The sequence below is a fragment of the Phyllobates terribilis genome, unplaced genomic scaffold (assembly GCF_046119375.1).
Source record: "Phyllobates terribilis strain yellow unplaced genomic scaffold, ASM4611937v1 Scaffold_291__1_contigs__length_2406647, whole genome shotgun sequence".
NCBI lineage: Eukaryota > Metazoa > Chordata > Amphibia > Anura > Dendrobatidae > Phyllobates > Phyllobates terribilis.
The window spans coordinates 1,442,280-1,462,329 of record NW_027363051.1 but is presented as its reverse complement, the minus strand read 5'-3'; the positions used below and the strand labels follow the sequence as shown (position 1 = coordinate 1,462,329).

The 20,050-nt window shown below is 45.4% G+C and overlaps 2 protein-coding genes across 2 annotated transcripts in view; both read right to left on the bottom strand.

Annotated features, from left to right (window-relative positions):
- LOC141220402 (uncharacterized) overlaps positions 1 to 6,035 on the bottom strand; it is a 121,456-nt gene extending 115,421 nt beyond the window's left edge. Inside the window, exon 1 of the mRNA XM_073666328.1 lies at positions 5,941 to 6,035. Within this exon, the coding sequence (XP_073522429.1) occupies positions 5,941 to 6,007 (67 nt within the window). The 5' untranslated portion in view covers positions 6,008 to 6,035. The remainder of the gene's footprint in view (positions 1 to 5,940) is intronic.
- Positions 6,036 to 7,057: 1,022 nt separating this feature from the next.
- LOC141220400 (gastrula zinc finger protein XlCGF66.1-like) lies at positions 7,058 to 19,795 on the bottom strand. Its single transcript, XM_073666327.1, has 4 exons — positions 19,578 to 19,795; positions 12,310 to 12,492; positions 11,586 to 11,709; positions 7,058 to 7,233 (listed from the first exon to the last, which is right to left on the bottom strand). The coding sequence occupies exons 1-4, from the start codon at positions 19,659 to 19,661 to the stop codon at positions 7,058 to 7,060; spliced, it is 567 nt and encodes a 188-aa protein (XP_073522428.1). The 5' UTR covers positions 19,662 to 19,795.
- Between the last annotated feature and the right edge of the window lie 255 nt (positions 19,796 to 20,050).

Here is a 20,050-nt window from a genome sequence, read left to right as displayed (position 1 = left end):
GCCTGCTTATCCCCTGGAGCCTCCTGACACCACGGATCCTCCTTATCCCCTGGAGCCTCCCTACACCACGGAGCCTGCTTATCCCCTGGAGCCTCCCTACACCACAGAGCCTGCTTATCCCCTGGAGCCTTCCTACACCATGGATCCTCCATATCTCCTGGAGCCTCCCTACACCACAGAGCCTGCTTATCCCCTTGAGCCTCCCCACACCATGGATCCTCCTTATCCCCTGGAGCCTCCCTATACCACGGATCCTCTTTATCCCCTGGAGCCTCCCTACACCACAGAGCCTGCTTATCCCCTGGAGCCTCCCTACACCACGGATCCTCCTTACCCCCTGGAGCCTCCCTACACCACAGAGCCTGCTTATTCCCCTGGAGCCTCCCTACACCACAGAGCCTGCTTATCCCCTGGAGCCTCCTGACACCACGGATCCTCCTTATCCCCTGGAGCCTCCCTACACCACGGAGCCTGCTTATCCCCTGGAGCCTCCCTACACCACAGAGCCTGCTTATCCCCTGGAGCCTTCCTACACCATGGATCCTCCATATCTCCTGGAGCCTCCCTACACCACAGAGCCTGCTTATCCCCTGGAGCCTCCCCACACCATGGATCCTCCTTATCCCCTGGAGCCTCCTGACACCACGGATCCTCCTTATCCCCTGGAGCCTCCCTACACCACGGAGCCTGCTTATCCCCTGGAGCCTCCCTACACCACAGAGCCTGCTTATCCCCTGGAGCCTTCCTACACCATGGATCCTCCATATCTCCTGGAGCCTCCCTACACCACAGAGCCTGCTTATCCCCTTGAGCCTCCCCACACCATGGATCCTCCTTATCCCCTGGAGCCTCCCTATACCACGGATCCTCTTTATCCCCTGGAGCCTCCCTACACCACAGAGCCTGCTTATCCCCTGGAGCCTCCCTACACCACGGATCCTCCTTACCCCCTGGAGCCTCCCTACACCACAGAGCCTGCTTATTCCCCTGGAGCCTCCCTACACCACAGAGCCTGCTTATCCCCTGGAGCCTCCTGACACCACGGATCCTCCTTATCCCCTGGAGCCTCCCTACACCACGGAGCCTGCTTATCCCCTGGAGCCTCCCTACACCACAGAGCCTGCTTATCCCCTGGAGCCTTCCTACACCATGGATCCTCCATATCTCCTGGAGCCTCCCTACACCACAGAGCCTGCTTATCCCCTGGAGCCTCCCCACACCATGGATCCTCCTTATCCCCTGGAGCCTCCCTATACCACGGATCCTCTTTATCCCCTGGAGCCTCCCTACACCACAGAGCCGGCTTATCCCCTGGAGCCTCCCTACACCACGGATCCTCCTTACCCCCTGGAGCCTCCCTACACCACAGAGCCTGCTTATTCCCTGGAGCCTCCCTACACCACAGAGCCTGCTTATCCCCTGGAGCCTCCCTACACCACGGAGCCTCCTTATCCCCTGGAGCCTCCCTACACCATGGATCCTCCTAATCCCCTGGAGCCTCCCTACACCATGGTGCCTCCTTATCCCCTGGAGCCTCCCTACACCACAGAGCCTGCTTATTCCCTGGAGCCTCCCTACACCACAGAGCCTGCTTATTCCCTGGAGCCTCCCCTACACCACGGATCCTCCTTACCCCCTGGAGCCTCCCTACACCACGGATCCTCCTTACCCCCTGGAGCCTCCCTACACCACGGATCCTCCTTACCCCCTGGAGCCTCCCTACACCACGGATCCTCCTTATCCCCTGGAGCCTCCTTACATTACTTGGTCTATATACAGCTGAACCTAGTGCACATGTGATACATCCGCCCCTGCCCAAAACCCTAAATATACAGTACAGACCAATAGTTTGGACACACCTTCTCATTTAAAGATTTTTCTGTATTTTCATGACTATGAAAATTGTACATTCACACTGAAGGCATAAAAACTATGAATTAACACATGTGGAGTTATATACTTAACAAAAAAGTGTGAAACAACTGAAAATATGACTACCTCTTGAAGCTCATCAAGAGAATGCCAAGAGTGTGCAAAGCAGTCATCAAAGCAAAAGGTGGCTACTTTGAAGAACCTAGAATATAAGACATATTTTCAGTTGTTTCACCCTTTTTTGTTAAGTATATCATTCCACATGTGTTAATTCATAGTTTTGATGCCTTCAGTGTGAATGTACAATTTTCATAGTCATGAAAATACAGAAAAATCTTTAAATGAGAAGGTGTGTCCAAACTTTTGGTCTGTACTGTATGTCCTTAAAAATTATGTGTAAAGGGAAACTGTCCGTTCCCTGTGCCCCCAGAACCCGCAGCAGCTGTGTCTGCAGATATAAACTCTCCGCCTAACATCTCTATTACATTAAACACACAAACAGATCTTTAGAAAAAGTATTGTATTTCTAAAGTTTATGATATGTAAATGAGGCCTTTGACTTGTCGATGAGGCGTTCGTGACCCCAGAGTAGTCGTCCCACTTAGCATGTCATCACGGCTTTGGGGGCTTGAGAACATGACAAACCTACCGCATGCGCGCGGCTTCTCCTCCTCACTGCATTGAGCCTCTGACGCCGGGTGTACGCGTCCCATTACTGAGATAGGAGAGGACGGTCACTACTGGTCAGAGTCCATGTAGATGGGAGGAGCTCGGCCTCTAGCCCCGCCCTCCTCTCCCCTCCCCCTACACAGAATCTTATCAGGAGCGGCCGTCACCTCCGATCTCAGTGATGGAACAATGTTTCCTAACTGAATAGAGATTTTACCCCGGAACCGAGAATCCTGAGACGGAAGAAGAAGTACACAGATTTCTGTGGAGACTCCGGGGACAAAGTCTCCTGTTTCCATCTCGTCTATTCTTACAATTCATGAAGTTTATTCCTCTTATTCTTGTGTAATAAAGACTGATCAGGACGTTGTGTATATTATATGGGAACAATGAGGAATACTGTCACCATGTAACAATACATCGCTTATGGTTTATGGCCGCCAGGATTTGGCAACACAAAAATGTCTGAAAAGAAACAAAGTATTTATTGTAGAAAAGTCCTAAAAGAAAATGAAATAAATATATTGTTATTGGCTTGGATCAGTTGTATTACCGCAGTTACAGAGACCCTCCACCCCGGGACTGAACACTACACATTTCCCTGTACAGTCCCCTATGGGGTCCTCTGCCCTCCGCTGCCCCCTCAGATCGGTGGTCCCTTCCCCCGGCTTCCAGGGCGGCCAGTGCAGTGGTATGGGGAGGGCAGTAATACGTCTACCCCACCCTCCCCTGCCTTTCCTGTGCTGTGACCTATGGGGCAGCGCCACATCCTATTAATCTCCCAGCAGTCTGCGGGGCGTCACCAGTTACAGATGTATTCTGCACCTGCTTTCATTGCTCCTGTTTGTCTCTGGTAACCTTGTCTGGCTTCCATAATACCCCGGGATGACTTAGGCCTCCATCTACAGGACCATTCTTACTCGGCTTCCTGATTCTGACCTCGTCCCGCTTCTTGATTGTCTAGCACCTGCCATCTTTGGGTCAGATCTGACATGTCGGCCTTCTTCTGCCAGCTCGCTCTACCAGCCAGCACTACTATGTGGAGCAGCCCCGGTGTCTGTGCTGTAAGTCCAGATCACTGTACAGTGGTAAAAAGATGGAAGCCGGGAAACCTCTGGGACCGGCTGTATGGAGACTGTGTGTAAGAGCCTTATTATTAGGACCTGCCAGGTTTCCTCCATCGGTTCACCGTTACAGGAGGCAAATGGAGGACACAAGGAAGGGAGTCTATATATGATAACCGTATAGTCACTTCTCAGTCTCAGGGTGGACGGTCGTTTTATCACTCAACTTGTGCAGCTCATGAAGAGAGAAAAATTCTAAAAAATAACAGCAGAATAAAGATGATAAAGTAACAAGATGACAAATACAACTCATCCCCCACAAAAAAGCTCCTCATACAGCGAGGTCAGTAATGAGAAATAAACCATCAAGAATGGAAGAAACAATCCAACAGAGGCCGGACAGACATCTGTCTGAGATGGTGAGTCCTGCATTGAGCAGGGGGCTGGATACGGGGACCCTGGAGGTGGTCCCCTCCAACCAGAACATTCTAGGATTGTAAGTTGTTTGGTCATTTTATCTGTAAATCATTTCCCCCATTATCGGCCTTACAGATACATTATTTTATTGATTTTTTTACTTTCTCGTCCTCTCATTTCCGGAGTCATAATGTTATTGGTCACTAAGCTGTGCAGTTCTTCTGCTATTCACCCTATAAATGTAAGGAAATACTGACAACTGGGCGTTACCATTGTTCCCCTACATTGTCCAATCAGCGCTGAGTGTCAGAAGTGTGGGGACACATGTATGGAGAACGGTGACACCCGGTTATCATGTCATTCATAAATGTCGGAGGAACGGCCGGGAATCTGAGCAGCAGTTTCATTCTTTGGTAACAATTCTTGTCGGAAAAAGAATTTCATCCAATTTAATGGTAAAAAACAAAAAAAAAAAAACTTAAAACTTTCGGAACCTGGATGAGGACGTCTTCTTACCTTCTTTTGGTAATTTATGTATTTTACTGTTGGAAAGAGAATTATTTATTCACGTTAGAGGCTCAGATGGGGGGACGATTCCTAGACGACATCTTGTTTGTCTGGAGAGACCGAGAGTGAAGATTCTTCTAAAGGGACGTTCCCAAAATCACAATGTGCTCTTATAATAAAGTACACCCTGGTTATTGTGAATATAACCCCTGTATAACATCTGGCCTGTCCTGCACATATCACCCCCTGAGTATGCCCCCCAGGATCTATATACCCAGCAGTTGAAATTGTAACCCATACATACCAAGGAGCCACATGTTATATACTGGGGGGTGGGACAGGGCTGGATGTTATATACTGGGGGGTGGGACAGGGCTGGATGTTATACACCGGGGGGACAACAGGGCCTGAAGGAGAAGCCAGAATGCAGTGATTAATGCGTGTGGCCCAATACTATTCTCCATATAGTGAATCTCTCCATATTACAAGATTCACCATAAATGAGACGCTGACAGGGGATATAATCCGTGCATGGTGAAGGGCGCCCCCTCTGGGCAGTATTTAGTCTCCATGTTTATACGTTGGTTGAACTAGATCTCAAAAACCAACATGATGTAAGATAACGACAACTCTAGATGCGGCCATCGCAGCTGTTTGTAGATATGAGCTGCTAATCCCTTTTATGATGAAGCAATTCTCCACCCGGCACAGAGGACTAAACATCTGTCATGTACTGTCACCTACCTGGTGTCCTCCGCTTGCCTCCGACTGAGACCGGTGTTCTGGTCCTCCTACATCCAAGATGGCCTCCATAGTGGCAGAGGGACGACAGCAGTATCTCTGACCCACACCTCCATAGCATGGCACTTACTGACTTACCATAGGGGTCTTCATGCCACCGGGCGGTCGGCCTGGATGAGGAGGGACCAGAACGCCGGCCTCAGTGTAGGAGGCAGTGGGAGGCAAACAGAGGCGACAGGTAGGACGACTCTACATGTGACATGTGTCGTCACTCGTCAGCACCAGGCAGAGGCTGCTACATCCCCGAGATCCATAGGACAGGGAGATTCATAACCTGGAGCACAAGCTCAGTCATTTATATGACAGCAGGGACTTGTGTAAGGAAAATATGGACGTAAAGGATGGAAAGAATATTATAGAAGGTAAAGGAAAACTAATATGTGATTCCTAAATCATAAAGAAGAGGTGTGAAGGCGGCCCCGGTATTCATCAGTGCACAGCCGGACTCTACAGGAGCAGCCGCGCCATCACCGGACGCTTCTGCTGTGATGAGGACAGCAGATAAAGCTTCACTGTACCGGAGACTTCATACAATATCACACACCGGTCATCATCATCATCACACGCCGGTCATCATCATCATCATCACACGCCGGTCATTATTACACACCTGTGGAAACATCTACCGGAATCTCCTCCTTCCCGTCACTCACACACGGCTGATCCCCCCCCGTCATCGCTTCTTCTTCTGTCTCGTCCTTCACTTTATTCTTAGTTGGATCTTCCTCCTGATATATCAGATGTAACAATCAGCACAATACAAGAAACCACCAAAATCTGTGACATCTATGACCTCAATCAGAAATGTCCCCCCATATACAGATCCGGTACAGGGCTCAGCACCGTCTACCTGATGACTCTCCGTGACATTGTGATTCTCCTCTGGACAGTCCTGGGAATACAGAGGACGGGGACATCTCTCTGTTGGATTTCTCCTCCTGAATCCATCTGTAGGAAACACACAGTGACGGAATAGATTGTGTCATGTGTGGCAAAGTCACTGGTAAAGTGATAGAGGGAAGATATATTTCATGGAGGCTATTAGCTTCTGTGAATTGAAACCATGAAATTTGCTCCAACATGTTATTTGCTTAAAGAGGTTAAACTTCCATGTTAAAAGGGAGTGTTTTTTGTGAATGATCATTGTGAAGGGTGGGAGGTCATTCACCATATCTCCATCTCAGAGTGTGGTCTTTGATTTAAATACAAGTCCTACTGAGGCATTCAGTGTTCAGTGTCTGGAGAAGCTAGCTCCAGAGAGGATCTTGTGTTTGTTTTTCTTGAACCAAGTGGAGTTGCTGAACTCTCAGCAGGTGGATCCCTGCTATCACAAAGACTGTGCTTTTGTGTTACCATTTTGCTTTGTTTCCTGTTTTGGCCAAAGGGCCGTGATTTCTTTTATGGACTCAGTGTTGGTTTATGCTGAATTTTAATAAACCAACGAGAACTTTTTGGCCAAAGGGCCGTGATTTCTTTTATGGACTCAGTGTTGGTTTATGCTGCATTTTAATAAACCAACGAGAAGTTTTTAAAGAAACAGTGTACCTGTGTCTACCTCCGTGTGAGCGATCTACCACACATGTTATGATGAAATTATAGGAGTAGTAGTAGGTGACCACAGAACAGACATGACAGTCTCCCTCCTCACCCTGCTGATCGGCCCATATTGCGATCGCCTCTTGTGCTCCATGTATAACCTCAACCTTAATATCAACCAGATCTTCACCCTAAAAATAAAAATGTAAGATGAGCTCAGGTCCCATCACTTCATGGTCCGATGTTGTGGGGACTTCAGTGTCATCTACCTGATGATCCTCTGGGATGTTGTGATTCTCCTCCGGACAGTCCTGGGGATACAGAGGACGGGGACATCTCTCTGGTGGATTTCTCCTCCTGGATCCATCTGGGGAGACACACACAGACTGAATACATGACCTGCCGTGTATCTGTCTATATATGAGACTCGTCTCTCAGAACTAGTAATTCTATGTTTATGTATCAGGGAATAAATTACATTGTTGTGGTCCTCACCACCGGTACCGAGGACCCAGCACATTGTGGACCTCAAGTATGAAGTGATAATCAGCGAGGCCAAAGCCTAATGCTCTCTGCTCTGCACTCGGAGGATGAGGACCCTGAGGAGAGGGACAGAGAAGACCCTCGTCAGTCAGATGGAGCAGCCGTACTAAGAAACACAACTTCTCCAAGTTTTGTTTCCAGGGATGGAACCACAGAGGAGCTGGAGAAAGCTCCACATTTCCATCCATCGGTTTCTTCTCTCCTAATTCACTGTATGGAGATTGGGGGAAGGACGGTGACCATTTACCAGTGATTGTATTTTGAGATCTCATGATGTCACCATGAGGACATGGCCTCCCTCCTGGACAGGATCCTCTGGGATCACTAAGAGGAGAGAACCTTCCGTTCTATTAAAAGACGGGTTACCGCTTTCTTATTCTTCTTTAAATGGAGATAACTCTCAACATCCGCCTCGATATAAACACTAAAATAGGCAGCAAGTGCGCAAAAAGATCTGCGTTTGTCTCTGAAGGAGGAAAAAAGGGCACATGTACGGCTGACGGATGAAGTCACAGAACCCGGAAGGACGGTGTTGTGGGGAGCACCCGGTACGCAGCGGTTAGTACCTATCAATGTGTAGAAAGGACAACTAGAGAGCAGGCACCGGGGTCATGGGCGCTTACTGATGCACACGGGGAGCCAAGGAGAGATTGTCTGGTCAGACTCCACAGAAAAGCTCCATAATACATATTCTTCTGAACAAACATCCCTTTAACCCCGTCACTCCCCAGTCTGTTTTCACCTTCCTGACTGGGCCAATGTTTTACAGTTCTGACCTCTGTCACTTTATGGAGGTAATAACTCTGGAGCTTCAACGGATCCCGCTGATTCTGAAACTGTTTTTTCGTGACACATTGTGCTTCATGTTAGTGGTAAATTTAGGATTTGGCTTTTTTTTTTTGCGTTTATTTATGAAAATATCGAAAATTTTACAAAAAAAATGTTGGACTTTTAATTTTTCTGCCTTTTAACCAGATATGTATTAACTATTGTGTATGGTATAACTAACATTTACCACATGTCTACTTCACATCCTATTTATTTTTTTTGGTAAAAGTTTAATCAGCAATTTCTTATTTTTCAAACAAAATTTACAAAACCAATTTTAAGTTTCCTCCTTTCTCCCCTTTTGCATTTTAAGTCTGCAGTCCTGCTCCCCAATACTTATATCTATGGCCAGTTTAACGTCAATCAGCCGTTACTAACATGTCGCATTTAAGGGATCGCACTCATCGGCTGAAATAAAATTGGTCGGATCTTCCTGAACAGTAGGATGATTTTCTTGCGAGTACGATGCGACTTCTCTCACCTGTCTCGCATCTGTATGACATCCGTATCAAACGCGTTTATAACATCAGCTTTTACAGACGGTCATTCTCTGACATTTCAGGGTAATTTTCTAACTAATAAAACATTTTTTATAGATCTAGAAAGATAGAAATGAGTCAGTGCGATATATCATCAGTGCAGGGCGTGTGGAGCTGCTGTACATGGATTTAGCTAATAATTAAAGAATTTAAAGTAAAAAAAGCAAAGGGGGAAAGCGGACAGCTGATGCTTATAGTCTGGGAAGCGGGTAATAAACATTAATATACATAGATCTTCCCAGGGGATTAATATTAACATCTGCGTAGCCTTTACTGGTTATTAACAAGGGGTGACCCCCTCCCAAAAAAATGATGTGGGGGCCCCTTCTATTTTTAATAACCAGAAAAGGCTAGGCAGACAGCTGCAGGCTGGTATTAATAGCCTAGGAAGGGGCCATGCATATTGTACCCCCTCCCAAACTAATAACATCAGCCTGCAGCCGCCCAAAAAATGGCGCATCCATTAGCCTCGGCTCTTCCCACTTTCCCTGGTGCAGTGGCAAATGGGGTAATAATATTGGGGTTGATGTCAGCTTTGCAATGTCAGCTGATCTCAAGCCCAGGGTTAGTAATGGAGAGGCGTCTACAAGACACCCACATCACTAACCTCCATCAGTTTAAGTAAAAAACACACACACAGAGCAAAGTCCTTTATTTGAACAAAACACTTCCCGACCCTTTTACCCATTTAAAATTATCCAAAGAAAAATAAAAAAAAACAAAGTCATCCTCAACTGTCGGCAGATAATCCATACTGATGATGTCCCGTGACGAACTCCAGCTCTGCTACATCTGTATGGTGTGTTGAGCGATGGCTCAGCACGCCAGCCAGGACACACTGGTCAGTGCAGCGAGCAGTGACGTCTGTAAGGTGACCAGAGCTCATCGGCTATGAACTCCGGTGACCTTAGTCAGATCAGCGCTAGACACTGCAGGAGCATTCTCACGCTACTGGCTTGCTGAGCGGTCACATCAAACAATCCAGATGTAGCATGGCTGGGGATTTTTGTTGGACAGCATCACATAAGGATTATCTGCGGACAGGTGAGGATTATTTTGTATTTTAATTTGATCTTTATAAAGGGTAAAAGAGGGTCTGGGAGTGTTCATTTCAATTAAAGGACTTTGCTCTGTGTGTGCTTTTTTAACTAAACTTACGGGGTTAGTAATGGAGGTGCCTTATAGATGCCTCTCCATTACTAACCCCTGGGCTCGATGTCAGCAAACATTACAAAGCTAACATCAACCCCAATAGTATTACCCCACTCGTCACCGCACCAGGGCAAGTGGAAAGAGCCGAGGCTAGGCGCCAGAAATGGTGCATCTTATGGATGCGCCAATTCTTGGGCAGCTGAGTGCTGGTGTTCTTGCACTGGGAGGGGGACAATATCCAATTCCCTGGCTATTAATATCAGCCAGCAGCTGTCTGTTTAGCCTTTGCTGGTTGGGTCCCTGGTTTCCTGCACTGCTGGTAACATTACCATTATGTCTATCTATTGTGTCCTATTGCACTTGGTCTGTTGATGCTTATTTGTATCACCTTTGCCCAGCATACTGACTGAACCTATCACTTTATATGTTTATTACTATATCCTTTATGTCTATGAGGTATAATGCTTACTTGTGATAGTGTTTCTCTAGTGAGAAACTTTTTCATTATAATGATATAAATAACTGATATTATATATTACTTATGTGATGTATGCTATGGACCTTTACGCATTAGTATACTCTCTAACATATAATTGGACCCATATTTCGTATTTACTTAATAAGATAATTTCACCTTTGGTCTGGGCCTTAGATGTAGCAGTGCAGTACACCAAGTGCTATATCCAGGTATACCACCATTGTTCTTCCTGAACTTGTACCTCACTTTTTGTATATATTGTATTTGTATATGAATACATATGGTATTCCTCTATATGTTTTTTTTTTATTTGTTAATAATAAAGATATATTTTTAGGCCTTTGAAGAAAACGCTTCATCTCTTTAGTGAGAGTAATTAACAGAGGCTGAAGTTACAGTTCTATCCAAAGGCTTAACCTTCTCCCCGACAATTGAGTTTGACGTTCATAGAACTTTATTAGATGTGAATAAGTTTGTGAGAACTTTCACTTTGCGTTGTCATTTCATGGTCAATGAACAGAATGAGAACATGGAGAACTCGTTACAAGAAGTTTCTCATGATAATGTTCCCAATAGAACTGGAACTTTTGATGAACTGGGTTCACTTCTTGATCATAAAACTCCAGCGATTCAACACAACGGACAGTTACTTTCAATCGTTTGTTATAAAAAAAATCTCTATTACTATCCGGTCAAGTCTCGTCCACCAGTCTTGGATGTTTTCTAGGAAATGATTGAAGATGAACTACTTACATTAAAAAGGAACACAAAATTTCAAGGACAGAAATATCATAATCTAATGATATCAGAGCAACGAGCTCTGAAAGAACTTAACGAGAACTCTGACCTCCTCATAAGGAAAGCAAAGGACGATCCGCTGTTATATTGAATGTGGGACTTTATGAAAAATTCCATTGGGAAATCTGCAGACAAAATGTGACCGATGCTCTAAGGAAGGTGAAAGATTCTGAAAGAAGCCGCCGAGGACGAAGACTCAAGACTGATGAAGACGACAGCGGAGAAACCGGGCCTCACAGATCAGAAGAGAAGAATCAGGGAATGAAAGCTGTGAGAAAATGTAGAGAAAACCAGAGCAAGTCTGGAGAAAAATCATCTATTATAGGACGAGGCCGAGAGACGTCATCACATCCCCCGGAGCCAACAAGAGTCTCCTCTCACCTGGTGATGTCAGAGGCCGGAGCTCCTCCATCATCACCTCCTGGTACCGATCCTGGTGTCCTTCTAGATACTCCCACTCCTCCATGGAGAGATAGACAGCGACGTCCTGACACCTTATAGGAACCTGACAACAACGACACCGTCATCACCCAGAATCCTCCAGTGCTGTCCAGTATAATGTCCCAGCAGTCACCTCTCCGCTCATCACCCAGAATCCTCCAGTGCTGTCCTGTATAATGTCCCAGCAGTCACCTCTCCGCTCATCACCCAGAATCCTCCAGTGCTGTCCTGTATAATGTCCCAGCAGTCACCTCTCCGGTCATCACCCAGAATCCTCCAGTGCTGTCCTGTATAATGTCCCAGCAGTCACCTCTCCGCTCATCACCCAGAATCCTTCAGTGCTGTCCTGTATAATGTCCCAGCAGTCACCTCTTCGGTCATCTCCCAGAATCCTCCAGTGCCATCCTGTATAATGTCCCAGCAGTCACCTCTCCGCTCATCACCCAGAATCCTTCAGTGCTGTCCTGTATAATGTCCCAGCAGTCACCTCTCCGGTCATCCCCCAGAATCCTCCAGTGCTGTCCTGTATAATGTCCCAGCAGTCACCTCTCAGGTCATCACCCAGAATCCTCCAGTGCTGTCCTGTATAATGTCCCAGCAGTCACCTCTCCGGTCATCACCCAGAATCCTCCAGTGCTGTCCTGTATAATGTCCCAGCAGTCACCTCTCCGCTCAGCAGCTCAATCATCTTGTTGCTGAGCTCTAGGATCTTCTTCTTCTTCCTCTCATGTATCGGGGGGTGCGGGGGAGGCTGTGTGATGGGGTCCGGGCTCTGCCCTCCTGACTCCTGGAGATGGATGATGGGAGTCACACCCTCCCCCGGTGTCTTCCTCACTATTGTGTAATCCTGTGTATGGAGAAAAGTGGTAAAACACAAAACCCCAGAGAGATAATGAAATAGTTGTGGCTTTCTAACCCAAAACCTAATTACAGGTTCCTATTAACACTTTCACCCACGAGACTGTTTTCACCTTTCTGATTAGGCCAATTTTTCAATTCTTATTAGTTTGACTTTAATTTTGATCAGAATTACACGGTGACCCTATTTGGGCCATGTGTGAACACGCTCTTGCGTGCTGCATGTACACTCATTTATATTCCAGTTCATTTCTTTAGGTTTTTTTGTCAGTTAAAGGGGTCCTCCCATCTCCAAGATCCCATCCCAATATGGAGTAGGTGTAATAATAATAATAATATTAGCAAATACCTTCAATTAGAAATGTAGTATAGTATTTTTGGTTGGCTAGCTCTCTTACCCCATGTGCAGAGCATCGCAGGACCTTAGGTATCCATGGTTATGACCACTAGCAGCTAGCCAACTAACTGTGATTTTATCAGTGGACGTAACCATGGATACCTAAGGTCCTGCGATGCTCTGCACATGAGGTAAGTGGCGAATCAAAAATACTATACCACATTCCTAGTTAGAGGCATTTTTCTAATATTACTATTATTACACCTACTACATATTGGGATAGGATCTTGGAGATGGGAGGACCCCTTTAAGTGTGCACAAGTGTGGTAATCTCATGTGGTGTATGGCAGGGGGCTGCACTCCTCGCAGTATACAATGTATCTCGCTGTGGACAGTTTTCTGTCAGGAGAAGAGTCCTCTCTTCTCAAATTAAACTCCACAATATAATATTTTTCCAGTAAATGCCTCCAGGTAGAGGGTGATGATGGTGGTAGTAGTCTGTGCACCCGAGCCCCAGTCATAAAGAAGCCTAAAGAACTTAAACAGAAGTCTCTTTACTGGGGATAATGGGTCAAATTCTTAGGCTGTGTGCCCACGATGCGTTTATGAAGCGTTTCTGCAGCAGCAAAAACACTGAAGAAACGCATCAAAAACGCTTGGTAGAAGGCCCGCCATGTCCCCCAATGATAATCCGCGTGTGCTCTGCACATGCTGCTCAAATTTCCGCTTCCGTTTTTCATGGGGAAAAAAAACGCAGCACCACCAATTATTTTGCAGAAGCGCTGCGTTTTCGCCGCCATTGACTTGCATTGGAACGCTTCAAATCTGCAAATATGTAAAACTACTTGCAGAATTAAAGCGCATTTGCTGCGATTTTGGAACACAAGACTGCAGCAAATGGGAAGTGACCTCATGCGGGGGCGTTCCAGCCATCCCATAAATCCAGGAAGACGAGAATCCCATACCATTCCTGTCTTCCTGGATCATGGCTGAGCACCTAGGGTGGTACAAGATGGACCTGAATGTCCCGGTCATGATTGGTGTCTGCGGGTGTCTGCGCTGGAAACCTGCGCGGTGTCAGCATGGACTCTGTGCGGTGTCTGCGGTTGTCAGCGGGTGTCTGCGTGCAGGCAGACATAGGTCTATGTGACACTACTACTCCCATCGGCCTATGTCTGTCCCCCGTCCACTAGTGGCAGCAGGATCAGCTCAATGGGAGCAGTAGTTCCCATCAGCCTGATCCTGCTGTTAAAATTGCCCTAATGTGTCCGTAAAACTGCCCCATATGTTATTTTTGGCCCCCATAGGTTTATATTTTTGCCCCTATACATTTTTTATTTTTTGTATGCCCCCATATATTTCTTTTGGCAACCTATTTTTTTTTTATTAATTTAAATTTAATTGGGAGATCATCGCAGGAACATGGACAGGTAATTATTTTTTTTTAGTAAATTAATAATTAAATAAAATTGTGTTTTATTTCGAATAAATAATTATTTTCTGGGTGTAGTGTGTGTTTTTTCTTTTTAACTCTTTGTAGGTTAGTAATGGGGGTGTCTTATAGACGCCCCTCATTACTAACCTGGGCTTTATGGCAGCTGGCGCTGACATGAACCCCACTACTATTACCCCCTGCCACTGCACGAGGGTAGCGTGGAAGAGCGAGGCTAAGCGTCAGATTTGGCGCACAAATATGATGCGCCAAATCTGGGGCGGTTGAGGGCTGATATTATAGCCTGGGAGGGGGCCTATAACCTTGGCCCCTTTCTAGGCTATTAATATCAGGTCGCAGCTGTCCGCCTAGCCTTTGCTGGCTCCAATTTATAGGAGGACACTATGTCATTTTTTTTTTTTGGGTCCCCCTGTAGAATGGACAGTAAAGGCTAAGCTAACTGCTGCGGCCTGATATTAATAGCAAGGGAAGGGGCCATGATCCTTGGCTACTTCCCAGACTATATCAGCCCTCAGCAGTCTGCTTTCCCTCTGCTGGTTATTAAAAATACACGTGAACCCACCCATTTTTTTTTTAAATACATTGAAATATAAGATTATTGTACAGCGTATGCGTGACCAAGCATACATTGAAATGGGTCTGTGTGTGTTTCCGGTATGTGTGGAAAAAGTCATCACCATTCGTACCGGAGATTCTGACCTGTGAAAGAGCCGTAATTGGATACTGGGTGAGGAGTGTGAGTGTGTGTGTGGGGGGGGGGTTGTGCCCATGTATACACACGCGTACATATCTGCATAAAGTATGTATGTGTATATATATTTTTTATATTAATTACAGGGGCTGCAGTTCTTGTGGCATCCTGAATACTTCCAAAATGGTGAATAGGGGTTTGACTAGGAAATTACATTATTGGCCTTTTTTTTTTCCCACTAACTTTATTTGGCTTCAAAAACGCTTAAAAAACGTTTACAAAACGCATCAAAAAAGCGTCAAAAACGCATCAAAAACGCATCAAAAACGCACATAGAATCTGCATGAATTTTTCTCGCAAGGAGATGCAGAAATGGTCAGGAAAATTTCTGCTTCATTTCTGCATCGTGGGCACATAGCCTTATTCACAAACGGTAGGGAGCTGAGCTACAGGATGATACTCAGGCTGAGTTCACACGATGCGTTTTTAATGCGTTTAAGCTGCGTTTTTGCAGCTGCGTAAACGTTGCGGAAACGCATTAAAAACGCATGGTAGAAGGGCAGCAATGTTCCCCAATTGAAATCCGCATGTGCTGTGCCCATGATGCGGATTTTTCCGCAGCGTAAATGCTGCGCTCAAAAATCCGCAGCATGTCCATTAATTTTGCGGAAACGCTGCGTTTTCGCCGCCATTGACTTGCATTAGAACGCGCCAATTCCGCAAGACTGCATCTGTACTTGCGTAATTGGCGCGTTCTAATGTGCGGATGGTACCCGGGTGTGGAGGAGAGGAGAGTCTCATCCGCACCCAGGTACCATTAAAAAATCTGTAAAAAAAAGGATAAAATAAAAAATAAATGTATATTTACCTTCTGTCGGCCCGCGCAGCGCTCCTGCTTGGTTCTCGGCACTTTGCAGTGAGTTGAAGGACCTGCGCTGACGTCAGAGTCATGTGACGGGTCACGTGACGCTGATGTCGGCAGGTCTTTCAATTCAAAGTGGCCGGCGAGGGAGAACGGAATGAGCGGGACACCGGGGGCCATCGGAGGGTAAAGTATACATTTATTTTTTATTTTTACCACTCTCTTGGTTCACACTATATAAATCCATGCCTAGTTGTCAAGCACTTTCCAAGTGATGCTAAAATCGCCTGGAAAGCGCTTGTCAATGCACATGCAGAAACGCATGGGGGAACGCATGTGAATCCGCATGTATTCTGCAGGAAAAATGCATGCACAATCCGCATGCATTTTTCTGACAAGGAGATGCAGAAATGGTCAGGAAAATTTCTGCTTCATTTCTGCATCGTGGGCACATAGCCTTATTCACAAGCGGTAGGGAGCTGAGGTACAGGATGACACTCATGGTTGAATATTGTTGTGCACCTGCAGACAGGCAGATCCTGGAAACCTCTGGTTTCATCAGATCTGAATATTTCTTCCTCAGCGCTGTGCTCTGTTTCTGCCCTGAGGTAATTCTTCCTAATATGAAGACTATCAGCTCCCCTTATTGTGTCTGTCCCCTTTTTAAGCGCAGCAGTCAGGGAGAAGGTAGGTAACTCCTTCACCTACAAAATGGCTTCCTCTTCTCAAAATGTCTGACCACCAACTGCCTCTTCAATCCTTAACTACCTCACAGGATTTAACTCCTCCCACTCTCATGTGACTGTTAGAGCTGCAGTCATTGGCTGACTGCCCAGAGGCGTTTTTCCAGAAGCTTCTGCATATTAAACAGAGCTGGCTCACATGATCAAGCCTGTTAGAGGAAGATTAACCCTTTTTGTGCTGCCTGTCAGCAGGTCTCACCATTTATATAAAATGCACAGTTTACACAAAAAAACACAGCATTTATATGAAACACACTATATATCCGGTATCCTATAGGGATAGGATCTTGGAGATGGGAATACCCCTTTAATTCTTCTGAATATTAAGTTATATCATTAATATTAACCCGTTTACCCCCAGGGTGGTTTGCACGTTAATGACCAGGCCAATTTTTACAATTCTGACCACTGTCACTTTATGAGGTAATTACTCTGGAACGCTTCAACGGATCCCCCTGATTCTGAGACTGTTTTTTTGTGACATATTGTACTTTATGATTGTGGTAAAATTTCTTCGATATCACTTGCGTTTATTTGTGAAAAAAAGGGAAATTTGGCGAAAATTTGGAAAATGTTGCAATTTTCAAAATTTGAATTTTCATGCCCTTAAATCAGAGCGATATGTCACACAAATAGTTAATAAATAACATTTCCCACATGTCTACTTTACATCAGCACAATTTTGGAACCCAAATTTTTTTGTTAGGGAGCTATAAGGGTTAAAAGTTGATCAGCGATTTCTCATTTTTACAACAAAATTTACAAAATCATTTTTTTAGGGACCACATCACATTTGAAGTGACTTTGAGGGGCCTTTATGACAGAAAATACCCAAAAGTGACACCATTCTAAAAACTGCACCCCTCAAGGTGCTCAAAACCACATTCAAGAACTTTATTAACCCTTCAGGTGCTTCACAGGAATTTTTGGAATGTGGAAGAAAAAAATTAACATTTAACTTTTTTCACAAAAATGTTACTTTAGACCCAATTTTTTTTTTTTCGCAGGGGTAACAGGAAAAAATGGACCCCAAAATTTGTTGTGCAATTTCCCCTGAGCACGCAGATACCCCATATGTGAGGAAAAACCACTGTTTGGGCGCACGGCAGGGCTCGGAAGAGAAGGAGCGCCATTTGACTTTTTGATTGTAAAATTTGCTTGAATAATTAGCGATGCCATGTTGCGTTTAGAGAGCCCCTGATGTGCCTTAACACTGGAAACCCCCCACAAGTGACACCATTTTGGAAACTAGACCCCTCAAGGATTTTATTAAGGGGTATAGTGAACATTTTGAACCCAGAGGTACGACACAGAATTTGATAATATTAGGTCATCATATTGAATAAGTTGTCATTAGTGCTCGCTACATGATTTTCCATCAGGTACTCGGGTATGCACCATGTATCGCGGGTGCTCGAGTCCCCGCTCGCATGTTTCATGGTTATTAGACACCCAAAAAAAAACATGCGGGGATCGCTCGTGCATGGCAGGCAATCCCCGCGAGGTTTTTTTGGCCACAATGCATATGGGGCGGAGACACGAGCACCCGCTATACTCGGTGCATACCCGAGCACCCGATGCAAACTCAGGTAGCGAGCGCTCAACACTAGTCGCCATATCGTCATCTTTTTTTTTTTACTTTTGAAAAAAATCCCAACCCCATCACAACCCTAACCCCAAACCCAGCCCTAACCCCATCACAACCCTAACCATAGAGTTTATTTTTTACGCCGTCCCTCATGCGGTATAAGTGATTAGACGGCTTTATTCTTCGGGTTGGTGCGATTACAGTGATACCAGAATGATATCGGGTTTTTATGATTGACAGCTGTCACACACTGAAAGACGCATTTTTTTTTTTTTAAAATCTAGTTTTTGCATCGCCATATTTTGAGAGCTATAATTTTTCCATATTTTGGCCGACAGAGTCATGTGACAGCTTGTTTTTTGCGGGACGAGTTGACGTTTTTATTGGTGCCATTTTCAGGCACGTGACATTTTTTGATCACTTTCTATTCCAATTTTTGGGAGGCAGAATAAACAAAAAACAGAACTTCCAGAATTTTTTTTTATGTTTTTTTTTCATTCTGTTCCGCGTGTGGTAAAATTGATAAGGCAGCTTTATTCTTCAGGTCAGTACGTTTACAGCGGTACCACATTAATATCATTTTTCGATGTTTTTGCGCTTTTACACAATAAAAGCTATTTTATAGAAAACAATTTTTTTTTTCATCGCTTTATTCTGAGAGCTATAACTTTTTTATTTTTAAGCTGATGGAGCTGGATGGCGGCTTGTTTTTTTGCGGGACAAGATGGTGTTTTCAGCGGTACCATTTTTATTTACATTCGCCTTTTTGATCGCGTGTTATTACATTTTTTGTTTGGCGCTATGGTGATAAAGCATTGTTTTGTGCTTCTTTTTTTTTTTTTTTTTTACCGTGTTCACTGAAGGGGTTAACTAGTGGGACAGTTTTATAGATCGGGTCGTTCTGGACACAGCGATACCAAAAGTGTACTTTATTTATTTTTATGTAAATATGTGTATTTAATTAATAATTTTTCCTTTCTTTGTTGTTGTTTACCTTGTCTCTGGACGGGACATCAACTTTTCCTGCCCGGATCGCTGATCTAATACTCTGGATTGCTTGCATCAGGTGCTGCATGTACGGTGAATGGCATGAGGAGGTTAAATGGAATCTGTCAGTAAGTTATTGCCACTGACTGGCAGCTTTCTGCCTATGCACAGTGTACAGAGAGCGGCCAATCAGGGCTGTGGGTGGAGCTATACAGAGCTCAGAGCACTACTAGAGCTACAGCAGAAAAAAACAGGGATTTCATCAGAACTGCAGCGAGCAGCCCAGTAAGCGACCGATCGCTGGAATCAGGGTCTCTGCCCCCACATCATGCTGCTCTCAGATCAGATAGCAAAACCTGATGTCGGACTTGTTACATAACACAATAAAGCTGATAGAAATGTAGAGGAGTTACCTCTCCGCTCAGCAGGGAGATGATCTCCAGGGTGAAGTGTAATAATCTTCTGGTGGTCTCGTCCTCGTCCATCCTCGGGGTCATTCAGGAGAAGGAGGGATGAACACAGGATCGGCTGGAGGGATCTCGTCCTGCCGGCTGATAACAGAGAGCAAGAGCTGCACACAACCAGGACGGAGATCTGCACTGAGAGCTGGAGGACCTGTGGTGACATCACCGCCATGTGATCAGGGGGCGGAACTCAGGAGAGAAGTGGTGAAGGACCTGTGATAATGATGACGTCACCACAGCTCCTCCCCCTCAGTACAGCAGACTCTTCATACTTCTCCTGGATCTCTGTTCTCTCTGTTATCAGCCATTATACAGAGACCTGCGCCCAGGAGACATTATATACAGAGCAGAGAACATTCCCCGCAGATTATATTCCTGGAGACAGAACAGGATCTGTGTGACGTCAGCACTGAGGGGATTCC

Bases quoted from the DNA above. Each gene is read 5' to 3' on its own strand.
- LOC141220400 (XM_073666327.1), bottom strand. From the start codon at position 19,661: ATGACCCCGAGGATGGACGAGGACGAGACCACCAGAAGATTATTACAC. The intron at 12,493-19,577 runs GTAACTCCTCTA...CTCCATACACAG, and splicing joins TCTCCCTGCTGAGCGGAGAG to GATTACACAATAGTGAGGAA. The intron at 7,234-11,585 runs GTGAGAGGAGAC...GTGTCTCCCCAG, and splicing joins CCGGCCTCTGACATCACCAG to ATGGATCCAGGAGGAGAAAT.